We start from the raw sequence: 23,435 nt of genomic DNA, 5'->3' as shown, positions 1-23,435 counted from the left end.
ATGAAACTTTGTACATGATACAAAGAAAGATACATGAAACTTTGTACATAGAAACATACAAAGAAAGATACATGAAACTTTGTACATGATACAAAGAAAGATACATGAAACTTTGTACATGATTCAAAGAAAGATACATTAAACTTTGTACATGATACAAAGAAAGATATATAAAACTTTGTACATAGAAACATACAAAGAAAGATGTATGAAACTTTGTACATGATACAAAGAAAGATACATGAAACTTTGTACATGTTACAAAGATAATTGAAACTTTGTGACCACTTGAAGATGCACTTATCCATACACTGCAATTATTGTGTGAGTCGTTATGTGAGTTGTTGCTCATTTTGTAGCATAATGCATGTATGTCATAATCTCCTGAATGCAGTTTGTCTTGCAGATTTGTATGAAACACCTTAAAACCAAAAACAATTAAGACCTGACTTAATTGTCAGCTTTGAGAGTTTTTTGGTTTGCTGAGGGTTTTACAGGCGTGAAAAATTATGCCTATTTTTAAGTACTTATGTGTCTTGAAAGAGACAGGGAGAGAATGTAATTATGAACTAAGAGTGCATTAATTAATAAAGCTGTTCATATTTTTTAACATTTAATGAAAACTTTGCTGAACAAGACACATTCCTTCTTAAAATCACATCCAGTCACATGAATAAATATGCATTTAGCTGTTAATAATTAACCTTTAAAACTCACTTTTTTATGGTGCTAAAACTTTGGATTAAGCTCTTGTTAGACCTAATCTTAGTGCATGTATCAAATATTACTTTAACCTCACTTGGGACATTTTCTCACCAATAAGCCTACTAAAGTATTTGCTAACCATAAGTAATCTGGTCCACCTTATGTCAAGAATTTTGCAGCTTAAATACTTTTCTAAGTTTGAAGTGAGTTTCAATTTGATAAAATTGCAATTGGGATCAAAGTTTGTTTTGGTTTTTGGATTAGAGGGGTTTAGCTTTACGGGGAAAAAGTTATGATATTAAAGAAGAAAAAATGTGAGATCCAGTCACAACAATTTTGATCTCAATATGCATTTGGTTTTGAATGGTTGCATTAGGAAGTATTTATTTGGTAGGTCTTATCTTCCTCAGGTTTTTTTGCATTTCTTTATATTTACAATTTTAGAACCAAACTTCTAACTGGTACTATATAGCCAGTATTGTTCTGACATACTATTAAACCATAATGCATACATACATACATACATACATACATACATACATACATACATACATACATACATACATACATACATAGATAATACATACATGCATGCATGCATGCATACATATATACATACATACATACATACGTAACTGCTCCTGTGGCCTAGTGCTAGACATCACTATAAACTGCCACATTGCAGACATCATAGCGATATGACTGAAAAATTGTTAAAGCTACGTTAAAAATCCAAATCACATCACCTACATACATACATACATACATACATACATACATACATACATACATACATACATACACACATACATACATACATACATACATGCATACATACATACGCACGCATGCATGCACACACCCATACATACATACATACATACATACATACATACATACATACATACATACATACATAAATTATGACAATTGAATGGGCAACATCAGTTTGCAAGAAAAGTATAACAGACAAAGTTAAAGTGAATTCATTATTGAATGTTCTGCCTAAATGACTGATTGAGATGCAGTTTTTATTCTGGCACAAGAGCAATATTAGCAATAATATGCCTGTAAATTTTGCTTGCTGACCCCATAAATTTTAAAATGATGTTGATTGTCTAAATTTTGGGTTGCCATGGTCCAATATGGTTTTCTGAGATAAGAAGATACCTGCAGTGGAAGTTATAGTGCTACCCTTGATTGGTCCCACATATGGCCATCCATCTGCCACACCTTAGGATTCATTATACTTAGGAGTTGAAATATTTGCATCCTACAGTCAAAACTTGTTTGAATTAACAGAAGAAAATAAATTGAAGGTATCCTTTGACTCCCCTTTCTGTAAAATCTTTGGTTAGAAAAATATTAGGCACTAACTACTTCATAAAATTTTGTTCAGAAATTTGTTTCAGGGAGAAAGTTTATTTTGAAGATGATGTTGGAGTGTTTTAGAATTTAAGAATACTAGCAGTGGTTTTGCCTAAATTTATTTGCAACATGACAATGAAATTACCTTGAAAGGACATGTATATGCCACTATTCATTTTTGGGGTTCTTTGCTGCATTATGGCTTACAATATTGAAAAATGGATATATTGTTGAATTTGGTTTTATATTTCAGGATTAACTACATAATATAGTGTAATTTTGTAGAAGATCACATCCTTACAGTTGTATATAGTTAGATACTAAACATGTGCATCACTCCTGTCATTACCATAGTAACGTGGTCCTGTTGTGTGTGCATGCATGTGTCACAGATTCTAAAACCTCTGCATTTGCAGGACATTTCCGGTAAATGAAAGGTTTTTACCAGCAACTGGACATCAGTCATAGAAGTAGTCAAAAGTCATTATATGAACTTGTTTTTCTATTGCTATCCTTTTTTTCCTGCCAAATAAACACATGAATGAAGAAAAGTTAAAGTACAATAGGTCAACTTTACAGATTATTTCTTTGTTAGACAGTCAATAGAGGTATCGTCAGCAAAGATTGCTTGACCAGTATTTTTCCCAAGTGTTTAAACACTATAACCACAAAACACAAGACAAAAGCTATTTCCCAGCTTAATTCCTGGACTTATCAAAAACCCTTTAACTAAATGATTGCCACAGGGTCAGTACTAATAGACATTAGATCAGTCCCAATTATCATGTGGTTCATGATGGGGTCAGTACTAATAGACATTAGATCAGTCCCAGTTACCATGTGGTTCATCATGGGGTCAGTACAAATAGACATTAGGTCTGTCCCAATTACCATGTGGTTCATCATGGGGTCAGTACCAATAGACATTAGATGAGTCCCAATTACCATGTGGTTCATCACAGGGTCAGTACCAATAGACATTAGATCAGTCCCAATTACCATGTGGTTCATCATGGGGTCAGTACTAATAGACATTAGATCAGTCCCAATTACCATGTGGTTCATCATGGGGTCAGTACCTATAGACATTAGATCAGTCCCAATTACCATTTGGTTCATCATGGGGTCAGTACTAATAGACATTAGATGAGTCCCAATTACCATGTGGTTCATCATGGGGTCATTACCCGTAGACATTAGATCAGTCCCAATTACCATGTGGTTCATCATGGGGTCAGTACTAATAGACATTAGATCAGTCCCAATTACCATGTGGTTCATCATGGGGTCAGTACCTATAGACATTAGATCAGTCCCAATTACCATTTGGTTCATCATGGGGTCAGTACTAATAGACATTAGATGAGTCCCAATTACCATGTGGTTCATCATGGGGTCATTACCAGTAGACATTAGATCAGTCCCAATTACCATGTGGTTCATCACAGGGTCAGTACCAATAGACATTAGATCAGTCCCAATTACCTTGTGGTTCATCTAGGGGTCAGTCCCAAATGTCATGTGGTTCATCACGGGGTCAGTACCAATAGACGTTAGATCAGTCCAAATTGCCATGTGATTCATCATGGGGTCAGTACCAATAGACATTAGATCAGTCCCAATTGCCATATGGTTCATCACAGGGTCAGTACCAATAGACATTAGATCAATCCCATTTGCCATGTGGTTCATCTCAAAATGTGTTAGTATGTAACATCTTTAGAACAAAATTTGTAAAATCTAGTCCTAAATTAAGAAACAGAAAGTTACAGCAGTTATTACTATCCTCCATGACTCGCTTAGGGATATGATTAAATAAAACTTCACCATCCGACTTTCTTGAAATACATACTAATTAGGCATTTTGGATCTTCAGGATGAGTCAGCTTGTCAGCAATAAGTTTTGTAAACAGAGTGAAATCAAATACTGTTGTTGGGGAAAATTTTATTGTATAGTCATCTCAAAGAAAAGCACGAGTTATTAGTTTAAGAGGAAACCAGTTAATCATGGAAGAACCACGCTAAAGCAGCAGCAAAACCATTTTCAGGTACATTTTAAAAATAATTATGTATATCATTGTTTTCTCATTTTGTCACAACTGTTATCTTCTTTTGAATGTTTTGGACTAGATTTCACAAAAATATATACCCACCTCCACCTTGCAATTTTTAATTCAAAATGTCTAGATCTCTGCTTAAAAAAAAAGTGTCTAGCTATCTGATATATATATATTTTAAGTCTTCCATTATATTCATTAAGGTGAAGATTTACTCAGGCCCTCGTCTTGCTAGTGCCCTGAAGTTTGGTCCACCTCCTGCCAGATCCCTCTCAATCGAATACGGTGATCTTGAATTAACAATGGAGATTGTTGATGATGTAGATGAAGCTATTGCGCACATTAACAAGTATGGAAGCTCACATACCGATGCCATAGTCTCAGATAATGGTAAGTTTTGCCAGAATTGGTAGTTATATTTGTGATGACACGTAACTGACTATATTTCATCAGGAATATCAAATAATTGGTGACATGAGAATTTTTCCTTTCTGTGGAAAATCACTTTTAATGCTGGCTGGCCGAAGGATTGCAGGTTTCTGGTTTAAAAAAAAAAAGAATTTTTTAGTCACACTTCTCAAAACCAATGGGGTCAAGGTCACACAAATTATTTGTGATTCCTGCGATTTGTAGTACCCAATGCATGCTGGTTTTTTAAAAATTTGCTTCATTTTTATTGAACACAAAAATGAAAAATATTGGTTTGTCAAATTAAGTACTGTTTGCCCGTTTTGCTGGTGATCTGATTCAAGCTATACTAAGGTAGATTTAGTGTTTGAATACAAGCATCTGTATGACTGAGATCTGCTGCATTATTTTGCAGAAACTATATAGGGATTATAATTAAATTGTCTCCTAATGGGGTATAACAAAATGATCCATAACAAACTGATCCATAACAAAAACTGATCCATAACAAACTGATCCATCAGCCATAACAGAACTGTATAGAGCATGACAAGCAGTGAGCTTTATGAATATCAAAACAGAAGGTAACCGATTTCTTTTTGGTAAGTTCATCTGCTACAGAGAAATAGTCAGTACCTTGTCTACAGCAAGTGGAACTAGAGTATGAGAAAAAGAAAAGAAAAGGAACCTAAATTCCAAGACACTTGGTTGATACATACAGTTGATTAAGGAAAGGAGGAATGTGATGCGTTTTCTGTTGCAAGTATAAGAAGATAATCAATTCACTAACGAAAATGGTTGCACAGACAACCTGTGTTCTTCAATGGCTGCAACCATGGCAAATACAGCCTTTTAACAAATGTGATCCTACAACATGATCGAGTTTCAAATATCATATGAAGACCAGTTCCCAAATTTGTTTAAATTAGCCAAAATTACAGTGGTTCTTCCATTACAAAAAACAGATTGTGAAAGGGGAGTTAGTTTGCAAAACAGAATTCACGCTGCTCTTAACATCAGAAATAGTGCATAAACTGATACAATGGGGTCTTATAGACCATTTTCCGTTTTCACAGTGTTTGAGGAAGTACAGTGATAAAAAGAAGAGAAGATTATCTACCAGCACAGTGAACTCAATTGGATGTGCAGATACTTTATATATTTGATGTCAAAGAAGTCGTTAAATGCTCCTCTTAAATTAGGTATACATATACATCAACTTGCTTACCTCCTACAGCAGAACAACCTGTGTTCATTACTCGACAAACTTGCCCCAGCTACGAAGTGCAGAGTATCAATTCAAAAGTGTTCTCCATGGTATAGCAGTGTTAGGAACCAGCTTCGCACTGCTAAAAGAAACTGCCGTAAAGCTGAGAGGCTTTGGCTTTCCACCAGACTCACTATTCATAAGCAAATCTATGAAGCTGCTAAGAAGAATGTCACAAATATAGTCCATGTAGCGAAATCAGCCCACTACAGTACTAAGATCATGGAAAGTTCCAGCTGCAAAGAGCTCATCGAGATTACTAACAAGCTAATGCGCTCCTCTTCTGACAATCGTATACTAATTATTCCCACCATGAGAACGAAGTCCATACATCCATGTCTGGTTTCCACACAATAATTGTAGTTCTCTATATTAGTCTGTCCATACATCCATCTGTCTAGTTTCCACACAATAACTGTAGTTCTCCATCATCTGTTGTTAGTCCATACATCCATCTGTCTAGTTTCCACACAATAACTGTAGTTCTCTATATTAGTCTGTCCATACATCCATCTGTCTGGTTTCCACACAATAACTGTAGTTATATATTAGTCTGTCCATAAATCCATATGTCTAGTTTCCACACAATAACTGTAGTTCTCCATCAGCTGTTGTTACCAAACTTTGTGGTTTGCACTTGGAGTTATCAAGAAGTCTGATGATTTAGAGTCAGAAGTCAGAGGTCACTGTCACAGGCTGACAGAATGAAAATGGTTTCTGCACAGTAACAGTGTTTCTACATCACAGACCAGGCTCACCTTTTGTGGATAACTTGCACATAGGGCAAAGAAATATGTATTGATTTGGGGGTCAAAGCAGAAAGGTCGAAGTCACTTTTACTGAAAGATGAAAAATGGTTTTGGCAGAAAACTTTCAACTATCTGTACAGAGGACTATTAGACATGGGAGAGGTCTGTATTGTACCATTCATGGTGCTCTTGCTGACAATGGACACAGAGAGGCTTATATTGTACCATTCATGGTGCTCTTGTTGACAATGGACACAGAGAGGTCTATATTGTACCATTCATGGTGTTCTTGTTGACAATGGACACAGAGAGGTCTATATTGTACCATTCATGGTGTTCTTGTTGACAATGGACACAGAGAGGTCTATATTGTACCATTCATGGTGTTCTTGTTGACAATGGACACAGAGAGGTCTATATTGTACCATTCATGGTGTTCTTGCTGACAGTGGACACAGAGAGGTCTATATTGTACCATTCATGGTGCTCTTGCTGACAATGGACACAGAGAGGTCTATATTGTACCATTATTGGTGCTCTTGCTGACAATGGACACAGAGAGGCTTATATTGTACCATTCATGGTGTTCTTGTTCTTGTTGACAATGGACACAGAGAGGCCTATTATATTGTACCATTCATGGTGTTCTTGTTGACAATGGACACAGAGAGGTCTATTATATTGTACCATTCATGGTGTTCTTGTTCTTGTTGACAATGGACACGGAGAGGTCTATTATATTGTACCATTCATGGTGTTCTTGTTGACAATGGACACGGAGAGGTCTATTATATTGTACCATTCATGGTGTTCTTGTTCTTGTTGACAATGGACACGGAGAGGTCTATTATATTGTACCATTCATGGTGTTCTTGTTGACAATGGACACAGAGAGGTCTATTATATTGTACCATTCATGGTGTTCTTGTTGACAATGGACACAGAGAGGTCTATATTGTACCATTCATGGTGTTCTTGTTCTTGTTGACAATGGACACGGAGAGGTCTATTATATTGTACCATTCATGGTGTTCTTGTTCACAATGGACACGGAGAGGTCTATTATATTGTACCATTCATGGTGCTCTTGCTGACAATGGACACGGAGAGGCCTATATTGTACCATTCATGATGCTCTAGCTGACATTGGACACAGAGAGGACTATATTGTACCCTTCTTGATGCTCTTGTTCACAATGGACACAGAGTGGCCTGTATTGTACCATTTATGGTGCTCTTGCTGACAATGGACACGGAGAGGACTGATGCGATAGATATAAAAAATCCAACAATATAGTGAAAATAGATGCTGAGATCAAGAATCTTCTCTTGCATGACAAACTGATAACATCTGGCAAAGCCTCATATAAAATATGCTTTAGAATAGAATTTGCATTTGGCAGGAATTTATTTCTTCAAATTATTTAATTCAGTGATTATTTTCTCTAGAAATACAGAGTGCTCATAAAAAATAATATTCTTGGACAGAGACATTCACTTAGATTTATAGTGAATTCAAACATGGAATAATTTTACTTTGTTTCAACAAAAGACTGTTAGTACAACAACACAAATGCAGGCTGCCAGAAGCACATCAACACCTTCAGCGTTGGACTTAATTTGGATTTCCACTAAAGTTTATTCAGAACTTTAAATAATTATTACTTATGTTTGTAATTCATTATTATTTTAGGATTTAATTTGCAATTCTATAAGTTTTTTTATTTTCACTTTGTATTCTAGAGATTAAATTATTTGTTGAATTTTACAAAGTTTTTTATATTTCACTCTTTGCTGTTACTTATTTTAAGAGCACAGACTCAGTGCAGCTTAGTATTAATATAAAGCATTGGTATTTAACCAAATTAAATGTACAAATTCCATGAAGTGAACAAAAATATTGAATTTACATGAACAAAAGGTATTACTGTTTGTTTGGCTGGTAGTTTGTTTAGTGTAAAAATATTTGATAAGTGTAAATTCAAGGGGAAATTTTTTTTGGGGGGATAAGGCCTTTATATGAAAATCAATGGGGTCTTCATGCAATATGTTATGAAAATATCATAACACTAGCTACAATTTTAAGGTGCAATTTTTACCTCAGCATAGAGCTTGTTACATGGTTATATGTGGGTTACCTTGTATAAACCGATGTAATTTTTACCATTGCCATAAACGGGAAATCAGTTTTTCAGAAATCTTGCATGTTATCATCATGGTCTTGGACAATATCAAAAGTAAACAGGATCCACATAATGTGATCCTGCATCGGATTGGCTGAGCATGTTGCCACTCTTGAAGCTAAAAATTTTTGGCAGATTTTTATTAAATTTCAGATTTACATTGTATTAATGAGATACCTTTCATGTAATAGGCTGTACTTGATCTAGACCTTTCATGTAATAGGCTGTACTTGATCTAGACCTTTCATGTAATAGGCTGTACTTGATCTAGACCTTTCATGTAATAGGCTGTACTTGATCTAGACCTTTCATGTAATAGGCTGTACTTGATCTAGACCTTTCATGTAATAGGCTGTACTTGATCTAGACCTTTCATGTAATAGGCTGTACTTGATCTAAACCTTTTTAAACAGTGGTGGAAAATGTAATATGCCCTCCCCCAGTGCCACTGCTGCCAGAAATCAAATGTCTGACAGCATATTAAAACTGTTTCCAGTCTTCGGACATATGTTTGACTGTCATTTTGTTTACTTGCACCCCAACCACCCCAAAACACATATATCAGATTTTTTTCATCATTCTCACTGTACTGCATTTTGGTATATAATGCAGTTGGCACTTGTAAACCAAAACAGTATAATGAGGGAGAACTGCATGGAAAATGAATATTAATTCCCTTTTTATTTTTCTTCTTCTAGCTAAGGCTGCTGAACGATTCTTGAAGATGGTAGACAGTGCCTGTATTTTCCACAATGCCAGCACACGCTTTGCAGATGGATATAGGTTTGGCCTAGGTATGTAGAGTGTTATTTGGGTCTATTTAAGCAGCAAGTCTTACATTAGCTGACTTATTTTAGATATGTCATGAATTTTTATGTAATGGATGCTTAGAGATAATGGATGCTTAGACATAATGGATGCTTGTCAGACATAATGGATGCTTGTCAGACATAATGGATACTTGTCAGACATAATGGATGCTTGTCAGACATAATGGATGTTTGTCAGACATAATGGATCCTTGTCAGACATAATGGATGCTTGTCAGACATAATGGATGTTTGTCAGACATAATGGATCCTTGTCAGACATAATGGATGCTTGTCAGACATAATGGATGCTTGTCAGATATAATGGATCCTTGTCAGACATAATGGATGTTTGTAAGACATAATGGATCCTTGTCAGACATAATGGATGCTTGTCAGACATAATAGATGTTTGTCAGATATTAAGGCCTAATATCAGTCACCTGACTGACTGCTACAATATATCATGTCATCCATTTTTCATTAAACATTCTCACAGTTGCAAGCTAATGTGAAGTAGGAATGTGTGCCTTAAAAAATAGATGAATCTGGGCATAGCATTGGGAATCTTACCTTACCAATTCCATCACTCCTGCCTCTGTGGCCATTATTAGCAAGGAAGACAGGACATGTCTGACATATGTGGCCTGAAGTTTGTTTAATTCATTCACACCATACCACTTACTGTCTGTATTGCAGTAGGGTATTATACACATTGATGTCATGAATTGATGAAACAATTTATTTTGGACACCACTTTGAGTAAGCTTTAAAATGAGATACCATCTTCTGCTCCAGTGGCCTAAGTGGTTAGAGCATCAGATGTGAACCCTGGCCAAGTCATAACAAATGAACCCTGGCCAAATCATAACAAATACTTGTACAAATGGTACAAACAGCTGCTTCGCTTGGAACGCAGTATTAAGAGGTTATTGTTAGGACTGGTCAGCCTGGCATCAGGACGATGTGACTGGATGGGATATTATGCCACATGACTGTGGCATGATGCCCCAGTGTTTAGACATCAATATAAACTGCCAGCTGCAGACATCTTAGCGATATGACTGAAAAATTGTTAAGCTTATGTTGAAAATCCAAATTACATACTCTGTCTGCTGTCTCTCTTCATGCAGTATTTCTTGTGTAAGAAAATCCAGATTACATATTCTGTCTGCTGTCTCTCTTCATGCAGTATTTCTTGTGTAAGAAAATCCAGATTACATACTCTGTCTGCTGTCTCTCTTCGTGCAGTATTACTTGTGTAAGGAAATCCAAATTACATACTCTGTCTGCTGTCTCTCTTTCTGCAGTATTTCTTGTGTAAGGAAATCCAGATTACATACTCTGTCTGCTGTCTCTCTTTGTGCAGTATTTCTTGTGTAAGAAAATCCAAATTACATACTCTGTCTGTGTCTCTCTTCATGCAGTATTTCTTGTGTAAGAAAATCCAGATTACATACTCTGTCTGCTGTCTCTCTTTGTGCAGTATTTCTTGTGTAAGAAAATCCAGATTACATACTCTGTCTGCTGTCTCTCTTTGTGCAGTATTTCTTGTGTAAGAAAATCCAGATTACATACTCTGTTTGCTGTCTCTCTTTGTGCAGTATTTCTTGTGTAAGTTTGCTCATTTGTACAAAATCTGACTGGAATTCATCATTGAAATCATGACTTTCAAGTTGAGGAGAAATTTATTATATCAGTACAGGACATTTTGTTGTAGAATAATCTACAGATGAAAATCTGCAATTCTTTTTCAGAGGTGTATCAGCTACTTCACCAATTTAAAATTAACTCTTTATCTTAAAGACAGATATTTTATAACCTCCAGCCAGATTACCTTTTTTAATCCCTTGTCGTAACATTATACTGTATATACTCGCATATATATAACCTGAATATCCACCCGCCCACGTCCCTTTTAGTTTTGGACTGCAGCCAGCTAATTTCTTTTGGGCCCTCCCATGAATCATGGTGTGATTGATGTGCAAGTCATTTCCATCTGTAAGGGGTTGCTTGTCAGGGACTCGGAGTTGCACTTTGGAAAAATAAATAAACTAAAACTGGTTAGATCAATAAATAGATGGGAAGAATAAAGGCAAAAGCCAGTGTGAAATAAATCCAGTTATATTATTATGTGGAATATGTCACAACTAAATTTACAAGGTGCAATCCACAGAAATCCATTAGGAAGGACATTTTAAATCCAATAATTCTATTTTGGGTCATGTACTGGTATAAAAATAGTCACTCTGAATGATCCAATTTACAGTATTCTGTAATATGTTAAATCCACACATCATTCAAATAAACAATGAAAATCAAGTCCATACTTTTGTGATTCATAGTATCCTATAAATGTCTAATGCCATCTAGTATAAAGCCCAGAATTCATCCCCATGTTGTCTGAGTCACCAAATAAATTTCAGAAAACTTCCATTATTGTCTGGTCATCATAAGCATTGTCTGATTTGGTTTCGTCATCTTTGCCATCATCTGTGGGTGCTTGTGTGTGAGCTTGGGCATGGGCAGTAACTGACACTTTGATCATACAGTCAGTGAAATCTTTCAAAGGATGCAACTAAACAGGTGTCATTTGTGCCATTTGATAACAGGGATTTGAAATAAGCATCCTATGTTAACTGAACATAGGAATCTACTTGGCACTGAACAAGTATCAGATCTGCAACTCAGTCAAAGGGTTTTCAACTGGGAAAACAGCAGGTGCTGCCTTTATAGGCTAAGAGATCAAAGACAGATGAGCAAAGACTCTGCTGGCATTGAATAATTATCAAATTTACAAATAAATCAAAGGATTGTCAACTGGGAAAACAAGGTGGGTGCTGCCTTTACAAGCCAAGTTCTTATTGTCCCACATATACAGGCAGATAGCTTAAGAATATCACTTGGGAATTAGATCTGGTTGATGAAAATATGAAATATAAATCTAAAAGTACTGTATACTCATATTTTCTCCATTAACTTTACACTTAAGTACTTGTGCACACAAACTGGCAAATGCACCCAATCCTAAAGACATCATGAATTCCTCTACTTCACCCTGGTAAGTACAGAGTTTTGCCTTCCCCACAATGACATTGTAATAGTCACTAGCAAAGCCAATGCAATTGCTCCAAGGGATATTTAAACTGGTGAATATAGCATCAGTGTCATTGAAGATGATCTAACCTGGTTCCACCAATGCATACTGACGTGTCCAGTAATCTTATTTGCCCTCAAAGACCCTCACCATAATAGCTAACCACTTGTCAGTGTTCTTGTCATTTGATTAATCAATCATCAGTGAGAAGGGTGTCTCCCTGCATAGCTTGATAACTGATTCTGTTGCTGAAGGACACAAGCAGTTTTTAATAATAACTGTTGTTTTGGTCTGCTTGGAATGAAACTTCTTGGCAATGGCACTGTCAGGAAACATTTCAGCTGCAAAGTCAGAAAAGTGATCAGCTACAGAAACAGCTAAGTTGTGCAGGGCGACTAAATTGGCAAATAAAACTTAACCCTTATAACACTATCATCTTCCTGCTTTGGCCAAGCAAAGAAAGTCTTGATGGATGCTTATTTCTTCATTTCAAAGTTTCTTTCATGCAGTTTTGTCTTAAAGTGTTCCTTATAATCCCACTACTTTAGTGCATATTTTACAAAAGCATGGGAAGATCCTAACTTCGATACTTAAATGCCAGGGAAGACTTTAATCCAGTCAGCCTGAAACTTGCCATGACCTCAGTCCCTGTCTTCAAGCTTGCATTTTCTCTGAGTTAGACTAAGCCATTTGATGGATGAAATATTTCAACTGGATGTGAAAATATAAAAAAAACATAATTAAAACATTTAGATTTGATATATGCAAACGTGCCAACCATTATGCTTTTTGCATAATCATTATGCTTTTCTTCAGCAAATTATGTTTTCTGCCAGATTGCATGTGGATTTATGCTTTTCTGCTACATTAAAAACTCAAATAAAAATAAAGCAATAAAAGTTTGTTTTTGTCATTTTATGATCATCTCTTTAATTCCACTCTTATAAATTTGACAATACTCTTAAAAAGGCAACTGCTGTGTAAGAAAAGCATAAGACTTTCCTTATTTGCTATTTATGGAAACTGTAGTTGACCCATTTCCAAGAAAACAGATGGGTTTCATTCAAAAGTGCACTTTGCCTAACAGATTCATTTTATTGATGAGCAAGCTGGTATGTGAACCAGTCTATATTTTTTTATAGACAATGGCACTAGTGAAATGCTTCACAGTGTGAGTTGTGGATGTTATATGACAGAAAATGTTAGAACAGATGGATCTTTTCAGACTTCAAAATAAGGTCAGATCAGAAAAAGTGACAAATAAAAACTGCCTTACAAACTTTAAAAGAAGAATAGGTGAGTAATGTAATACAGCTCTCTGAGCACTGACCATGATCGTTGCAGAATTCTAGTTCATGATCATTCAGCAAAAGTTGCACATGTAGAAAATTTTTCACTATATTTTGTATTTGTATTCTGGTTCTAATCCATATGGATTTTGTCAAGAATTTTGACCAGCAGCAGAACCAGGTTAGTTGTAAAAAGGTATCTTTTTCATACTTGCTGTAATTCTGGCATGTAATATATAGATTACACTTTATATGCCCAAATCATTCTTTTTTGCCTCTTATAATAGCAATAATTATGCTTATACTTATGGGGATTGGGGGTTGGGGTTGGCATGAATGCATTTGACAGCGGAAGATCTCACTATTACTAATGTGTTTTCATTCATATTCTATATCAATATTTAAAAGTTAATGAATTTTATAGTTGAGAAATTATGAGCTTTTTCAAGAACTGTTTTGAGGGGAACACAGCACCAGTCTGAGAAAAAATGGCCATGTACTACATTCTAGCAGCTGTAAACATTCCAAACAGAAGCAACTCAAAAACAAGTGATGCTTCTAGTAAAAAAACTACCTATGCACAAGGTATTTTGAAAAGTGCATTTTTAAGGTATAATATTACTTGTTTGGATTTGTCATGGTCTCATTATTATGTATTTATATTTTTTATCCCCAACAGACCCGAAGATGTTATGCCAGAAGCTGTCCAAAAATTGAAATAAAAAATAACTAGTCATCAAACTATCAACCAATGGAGATTAACAGTTTTCTCCTCAACAAAAGGGATTTAGCAGAATTAAACAAAAAATGGAAGCAATTTTAGTATACCTTAAACTAAATAAATGTAAAATTAGTAATGAATTTTATAATTAATTAAAAACAGACATTTAAAACATGTATTCAGATTTTTTTCCTACATATGGTAAATTTGGAGTAAATGGTCTTGAATTGTGCATTAGTATTCACATTACTTTGATTTACTTCAAAATACAAGCACAATCCAAGTGATTCAAAAGTGCAAATGCATGTTACTATCGATTATTTCAGTTTCATGGATGTTTGTTCCTAAACACTGAGTAGCAAGTTAAAACATGAGACTATACTCAAGACACTTTGTAAAGATGGCTGAGGGTTAAGTAGTATTTATAACCATGTAGGTTGGCAATGAAAATTGCCAAAGTAGTAGTCCAGAAGTTTATACGGTCATGCTGGCAGTATTTATAACTATGTAGGTTGGCAATGAAAATTGCCAAAGTAGCAGTCCAGAAGTTTATACCTTGTGAGCTGGTGATCAGTTCTGTTAAAATTGCAGACCTAGTATTTGAAAAGCTATGAATTTGCTATGTGGTGTGCCAATTTTGGTCAAAAGTTGATATAAATTTGCAGTGTAACATATTTTCAAGCATTGAGAATAACGCCTCTGGGTATCTATACTACTTCCGTCATGCTGGCAGTGTATCTTCCTGTTTGGATTATGTCTCACTCCTTAATTCAGAACTTAATTTCGAGCTGAAATTTTCCCAAATATCTTAAAAAATTATACAAACTTTGCTCTTTCTAAAAATGTATGAGTAGAGCCATCTTCGCTAGCCAAGGTTCCGATATGATAACCCTATCTACACCTTGGCGGGTCAGACAGTTATATTGGTGATTTTTTCTAGTGACATCTACTGGATTTCATATGTTGCCTCCCTTAGTATGTAATGCCAGCTAACCATTAGCATGGTGCATTTTATATTGGACGAAAATGGTGGGGGCAATTGACCTAAAATGTATACTTTGGAAGTTTAACATAGAAAGCATAACTATGTACCAGAGGGAAGCCATTACAGGTGTATTTGAGTGAAAGGTATTTGTGCAAACATGGACCAGCACTGGAAAATTGCTTGTTTATTAGTTCATTCAAGTTGTGTCCTCCCCTTGTCTCGATCATGTATGAACAGTGTTCAAATTTGAACAATTTAATTTTGATTGGATGCGGTGGCTTTCATATATTGTGAACCATTTTAGTTCTGTAAACAGTGTATATGAGCGGGATGATCAGTAGATGCATCTAAAATTATGTGTGCTGCTCATTTCTGAAGTTTATAAATCCTGTCAGGCTTAGATTTGGCACAGTTTCCCGACATACACTTGAACAATAATCCATTGATAGACGAATATATGACTGGTAGTAAAGATTGCAAATTTCAGTTGGTAAATAATATTTCCTGCTTCTGCTAAGTTCGTCAGTTTTGGATAACAGTGTTTTACAAAGCTTGTCAATACTTTTCATGTTTGACATTTTCTAATGGATGATTATTTATTGTAAGAAATAGTTCTGGGCTCCCTAACTTGTGTAGCATTTGTGATGTCACCAGAATCATACAGCTTGTTTTGCCTTCATTACTTACCTTCCTATTTTGTTGTGTCCAGCTTTGGACTCTAATAAGGTCCGAGTCTAGCTTCAGTGTCAGAACTAGATGTATACAAGGTTGCATCATCTGTAAACAAATCTGTATTTGTGGATTCGTTATTTTTAATGGTAGATTGTTTATATAGATAAGAAAGAGGAGGTGGCCTAAAACTGAGCCTTGAGGGACCCCAAAATGAATAAGCTAATATTACCAGTGCTTACTTGTTGAGACCTTTGGTTTAGGTATGATCTAAACCAATTTAAAGAAGGATTTCAAATCTATAACAGTTCAACTTTTGCAGCAAAATTTCATGATCAGTGAGATCAGAGGCTTTCTTGAAGTCAAGGAAAATAATCCCGGTCATAGATATATTATCCTTTTCTTAGACTGACTGACAATATCGGGACGGCTGTATTTAGTATATTTTATTCATTTAGCTTCATGCTGCAGGTAATTGGAGGTTGGATGTGTCTTTAGAGCAGTTATCATAAATGCATTCTGTGTACAGCTTTTGCTTCAGTAAAAGAAAAGAGTCTAATCCAGATTTATAAATCAAATAATGTCATTAATTGCTAATTATCCAAAGTTAATCCCACTACCAAAGGTTTTTCAAGTTATGGTGTAACAGTTTATCCAGAAAATGCAAAACATAAAAGTAAGCTGTCAGCATGCGCATCCTGCATTTCCTGTAAACATGAGCCACCACTCTGGTGGCCTAGTGGTTAGAATGTCCTCCTCAGATGCAGTAGGTTGTGGGTTCGATCCCTGGCCGAGTCATACCAATGACTTTTACAACATGGTACTAACAGCTGCCTAATTTGTCATTCAGCATTAAGAGGTTAGTGTTAGGACTGGTCGGCCTGGTGTCAAGATAATGTGACTGGGTGGGAAATCATGCTACATGTGTGCGGCATAATGCCCCAGTACTAGATATCACTATAAACTGTCAATTTGCAGACATCATAGTGATATAGCAGAATTTTTGTAAAGTTACGTTAAGAATCCAAATCACACATCACATATAAACATGATCCCATTGTTTCTTAACAATTATTCTTGCTGTATTAGTTCAAACTAATATGGGTCAGGTGTAATTAGTGGATGTTTACAATGGATAACGGGATACAGAACGTAAAACTTTTACTGTTCAAGTTTGAATCACTGGGCAGGATTAAGTCCAGAGTTAAACAAGCGCAATTAGCTTTGAGATTTAGTGTTCACAAGTCAAGCAAACAATGTGGTGGTCTAAATAAAAGCCTCTTGCCTGAATTTATAAGTCAATAAATTTAGCTTCCATTTTAAGGGAATACTATAGTATATGGATGTCTGCTCAATCAACCATCATAATACTGCAAACATAATAGACCCTGTTTTGCCATCACATAATGTGCTGACAGATCAGATCTTTATGTTGTTTGTTCATTTGATTAGTCCTAACAAACTGAATAGACCCGTATCTGATGGTTCATTGTGCAGTGGCAAATCTGGGTCTGTGCAATTTGTAGTTTATTGATCTATAAGTGAGTATAAAATGTATCTGTGCCTCTTAGTTGTCACATGTCAGTTATCCTTGCCACCGTACAACTTAGCAAAATTCTTACAACCAAGAGTGCAAAATACATGAAATTCATTTTTCTTTGCAGCCATTATGCATGGTCAGTCCAATGAATTGTCAGTTTAAAAAGATGTTTGAGTAATTAATTTTTCTTCTCACTGAACCAGGTTTTTCATCATCAGCCTTTCGTTTAGACATTTTCCTAAACTTTCTTAAGTGAGTTACAGTGCAAAACAAAAACTAATTCTGATTGATCAATACTTGATTATTGTGATGATGAAATGTTTTGGTTCGCTACATGGTAGAAAAATGTCACATACCTTTCAGGGTCTGAAAATTCTGGTGGTGCGAGATTAGAGACCAATTAATTTTAGCTGTGGACCAGTCATATGTAATATGACAGGCATCAGACATTTAATATTTCTTTCTTGTTCGTATAAGTTGAAGAAAATGTATTTTCTTTGACACATCTGAAAAGAGTAGTAGCACTGCACTGATGCAAGTAAAAATTACTTGATAGTGGGAGACTAGTGATGTAAAACATTACAAAAAACACTGCAAATTTAGAATGCAGTATGCTGATCACCAGTTTGATCTTCATCAGTGAAATGTTTGTACTCATCCAAAAACTAGCTAAAACAAAGCATCAATAGTATTGGCTTACTGTAGGTTCTAGATGCTACGAGTTTTAAGTATGGATTTACTGGCAAAAGGCAAGAATCAACCACAGAATTCAACTGCTACAAAATGTGTTGCACTGAAGGGATTCAAACATCCCAGGTTAGAAAGAAGTTATAATACAATTAGCTGTATTTGGACTTTCATGGACTTTCCTGGAAAAAGACTTTGTTTGGTTTTTGTTCAGCATGTACAACATGCCAGGGCCAGCTTTTCGTTACTGGTAACTACAGCACTGAAATTCAAAGAGGATCCACCAATACAAGACATGATCATTTAATTTGAAATTTTATAATGTCAAACATTGTAAAATATGGTTAAATAAGCAATGGTTTAATTGTCTGAAATTTGAGTTTGTATTAATTTTTGTTATTTATCCCATCTTTTGTTTATGTTAATACACTGTAGTAAATTTTTGCATATCAGACCTAACTTTTTGATTGGTGCTTGACTTGTGCAGACCTGGGCAATTTAGGCCCTGTTGGTCCTGGATCAGTGAGTCAAAAATGAAATTTCAGATCCTGTCATTCTGCAATTTGGATAAACTAGTGTTCTAGCTGGAATTTGTCTATATACAATGTTAAATTCAGGATCTTACAAAAGCAGTTGCAATTTGTAATATGAAGTTAAAAATAGAAATGATTATTCCAATTGGAATAATTTGTCATCTCTGTACATTAGCAAATAACACCAATTCAGATGGCAGAGGTGTCAAAATAAAATTCTTATATGCTATACTAAGAAGTAAGCATTCTTATCACTGGTCTGGTAATAGGTCAGTTGGGATTTTCTTTCTACAGATTTTGATGTTTGACCAGTCAGATATCATAATACATTTGCTAATATAATACACTGATAATTTGTTCCCATTAGGTGCAGAGGTTGGTATTAGCACAGCAAGGATTCATGCTCGTGGCCCAGTTGGTGTGGAAGGACTCATGACTACCAAGTGGATACTGCATGGAAGTGGGCAAACAGTGAAAGACTTTAATGAGGGTCGCCTGAAATACATCCACAAAAACTTGATGACCGATCCCAAACTTATTGAGGATACCTTACCACAGTTTACCTACCAAAACCAGGAAGCCTCAAGTGACGAGGAAGTGACGGTCAAGCAGAAAAACTAACTCCTTGCCTAATTGTTTATTCTTCATAATATTTTATGTAAATATTTTTGTGTTGTATGTAAACTTATCTCAGGCTGTCTTTGATGAATTAAATATGGAGTCTGTTCATTGAACTTGTAAAACTTGTAATACAGACCAGTAATACAAACCTGTAATACAAACTAACCTAAACGCTTGACCATGCTAAAACCATAAAGTAAATTTTCTGACATACCTTTTAGATAATTTCAGGAAAAAAGTAAATCAGTTCCTTAATTGTGATGGATATTCCTGAAAGATATACAACCTGATTTTCCATTCCAGATTTTCTCTTGCTTTGCTATTCGTATTAGCTTTCTGTCAAGTAATTCAAAGTTATTTCTTAACATTAACTTACTCTCAAGTAATTTAAATTGATTTCTTTGTTGTTAGCTTTCAGTCAAGTTATTTAAGTGACTTCTTTGCAAAATTACTCCCATTGGTACTAGAATTCAGTGTTACAGAGTACCTTGGTACTAGAATTCAGTGTTAAAGAATACCTTGGTACTAGAATTCAGTGTTAAAGAGTACCATGGTACTATAATTCAGTGTCATAGAGTACCTTTGTACTAGAATTCAGTGTTAAAAAGTACCTTGGTACTAGAATTCAGTGTTATAGAGTACCTTGGTAGTAGAATTCAGTGTTATAGAGTACCTTGGTACTAGAATTCAGTGTTAAAGAGTACCTTGGTACTAGAATTCAGTGTTATGGAGTACCTTGAAGCATGTTATCCACTAAAATTGATAAATTATAATTATCACTTTATTAGGAAATTCCATCAGATAGGTGACACTATCAATCAGCATGTCTGACCTTCATTTGACAAAACGTTTGGAAAATAATTTCAGGATGTTAATAAAGGTTAGTTTTGTTGTTTGTATGTACTACTTTATTTGTGATTAGGGTCGGCATGATGTCTTGCTTTTAAGGATGCAATTGTACAATGTTATATCTACACATGATAAGTTCTTGAGCTCATTATGATATACAACACTGCACTAAATAGCCAGTCTTTTCAGTGTAAAGTCTTGACAACAGTCTTTTCAGTGTAAAGTCTTGACAACTCTATCCACTGTATTGTCTGAATGTTTTGGAGACACTGTAGTCTTATAATTTAATGGGAAAGCAGAGTTAGTTACCTTTGATGGTTGTCTGTTACTATACATCATTTTCACAATATACCTATTTAGTAACCAGTAATTTGAACTCATTGTTAAATGTCTGTAAAATTTGACAATCTCAATGCATGTGTAGAGAGGAACACTTGGGTCAGTCATGAGTTAAATATTAACAGGTAAAATTTATGTTCTGAATATATTACAGTCTTGTTCACACTGCTTTTTAAAGTTAGAATTACTAATAAACATTTATTTTAGACATAAAGTACGGGTATAAGATGAAATTAATGAAATAAAGGGAGCTTTCATAAAATTTATTCTCATATTAAAAGGTCACAGCTGGAAAGGATTGTTTTTTAACTTGTACACATTATTTCAATATTCAGCAAGGTAAAAAAGATGCAAATAAATCCTTTTGGCAAATTTGTAAACATTTTTAAATGATGCTGGGGGTGGGGCAGCTGTTCTTGTTTCAAATTTAGTTTTTTTAATTTTTACTATGGCGCAGGATCTTGCAATAACCTATTATTAAAACAGGGATATTGTTGGACATTGACTTGCATAGGGATATTGTTTGACATTGACTTCATAGGGATATTGTTTGACATTGACTTCATAGGGATATTGTTTGACATTGACTTCATAGGGATATTTTTGGACATTGACTTGCATAGGGATATTGTTTGACATTGACTTGCATAGGGATATTGTTGGACATTGACTTGCATAGGGATATTGTTTGACATTGACTTGCATAGGGATATTGTTTGACACTGACTTGCATAGGGATATTGTTGGACATTGACTTGCATAGGGATATTGTTGGACATTGACTTGAAAAGGGATATTGTTTGACACTGAGTTTGGAAGTTTTATCGGAATTGTTTCTGTTTGTAATTCAGACGTACTAATGATGGCTATACAAAATTTGATTAATCCAATGAGAGAACGAAGCAAATACAATTACATAAGACTTTGTAATTTTTATATTTTGTCATCGTGACATCATCTAATAGAATCCATGTGTAAATGTGCAATTTCTTTTCATTCATGTGTTTGTGTTTATTTTCATTAATAATAAGTACCATGGAAACTGAATATGTTTATTTTGCATTAGTAATTAGTACCATTGAAATTGTTATTGTTGTTGTTGGATTTACTCCAATGCTGTATTATCACAGCAAACGGGATTTTCCAAATAATTTGGATATGTGCCATCTAGCGGTTATTTACAGATGTAAAGCTGTAGCCAGTAAGGATGCAAATATCTTATAATACAGTTTCCTTCAAAATGTCAACATTATTTATATAGGTTTACAATGAAAAAGAAATATCACTTTTTTGTAAAGTGTATGCAATTGTACGTTGATCATCATATTTAAAACTCCAGTTAAACTTGCTATACCTGCATTGGCTTTGATTATGAAATATGTTCAGTGTATCGTCTGATGTTTGATGATTATATACTGATGATGGTATGCATGTCTTTACAAGGTTAAGCATTCAGTTTCATTCCATGGTAGCCAGTATGGACCAAAATTGACAACATGTTCCTTATGATCACACTTATCGTACGTAAATAAGAATATCATGGCAGTTAAACTATCTTGAAATCAGTAATATTTCAATAATAATAATAATAACAACAAAATTATTACTAATAGTTTTTTACATATTTATATTTCTTTGCCCACATTGCATTTAAAATTCATATAAAGTCAAATAATTGTTTTTAATTTTTTAATGTTGTTAATCATGGATTTCCACTTTAATTACATTTGAGTGTTCAATTTGATCACTGGATCCTTTCCTTTATTGTCCAAAAATTCTGCCAGTACAAGTGTGGACATTCCATCTCGTAGGTAAGTTGCAATTTATGTTTATTATAATAACTGTGTGCTACCATACAAAAGTTAGGCAAATAATGTGATAATGTTGAGTTGGCCCCCCCATGGTACACTAAACTGGGTCAGCCACCATATGCTGTTTTATTTGCATTTACATGCTTCAATTGACAAAGATTTTGTATAGGAATAGAAAGAGGGAAAGACATGGAAATTTTACAAATTATAAGTAAACAGCAATAGCAAAACGGTTTTAATATTTACCGATAAGAACAATAAGTACCGCGATAATACAGCATTCCAGGTTAATAAGTACCATGAAAATTGAATGCGTTTCTTAATGTTTGAATTTATCCTTTATATTAAGGGCATCACAGAAGAGAAACAAAGTACAATGAAAATTAAATCCTAATGGTACCTAATATTCAAAATCTTTCTTTTTTTGATCTATAAACTTAACCTTTATTCTGAGGCTCTGAACTCGGCTCAGACTTGGAGAATGCATTTTAAAATTCATTTTTGTTTTCTTCTGATTTTGCCAGTACATGTGTCTTGCCTGCAAATCACAGGTGGCAAATGCAGTGATGTTGTCATCATTATTGTAAATGTCAACATGAAGTGTATGCATTTAGCTCAGTTTCAACAATGATGTCCATCGTTCCAGCAGCCCTAGTTTATCCTACTTTTCTTACTGTTGTTGAAAATTGATTATACACTGCACAAACAGTAAAGAAGGTTCAGATGTGGTTTCTGTCATGTGCAGCTG

The 23,435-nt window shown here is 34.8% G+C and overlaps 1 protein-coding gene across 1 annotated transcript in view; it reads left to right on the top strand.

Moving 5' to 3' along the window:
- Positions 1-21,228, top strand: part of LOC149795662 (delta-1-pyrroline-5-carboxylate synthase-like) — a 110,180-nt gene extending 88,952 nt beyond the window's left edge. The window contains exons 13-15 of the mRNA XM_089965503.1: positions 4,334-4,520; positions 9,436-9,531; positions 19,435-21,228. Coding sequence (XP_089821629.1) covers positions 4,334-4,520; positions 9,436-9,531; positions 19,435-19,688 — 537 coding nt within the window. The 3' untranslated portion in view covers positions 19,689-21,228. The remainder of the gene's footprint in view (positions 1-4,333; positions 4,521-9,435; positions 9,532-19,434) is intronic.
- The last annotated feature ends 2,207 nt before the right edge of the window (positions 21,229-23,435 follow it).

This window comes from Sinohyriopsis cumingii, chromosome 7 (assembly GCF_028554795.1).
Source record: "Sinohyriopsis cumingii isolate HCF-2022 chromosome 7, ASM2855479v2, whole genome shotgun sequence".
In the NCBI taxonomy this organism is placed as follows: domain Eukaryota; kingdom Metazoa; phylum Mollusca; class Bivalvia; order Unionida; family Unionidae; genus Sinohyriopsis; species Sinohyriopsis cumingii.
Note: the sequence above shows the minus strand (reverse complement) of the source record. Positions and strands in the feature narration are given on the sequence as shown.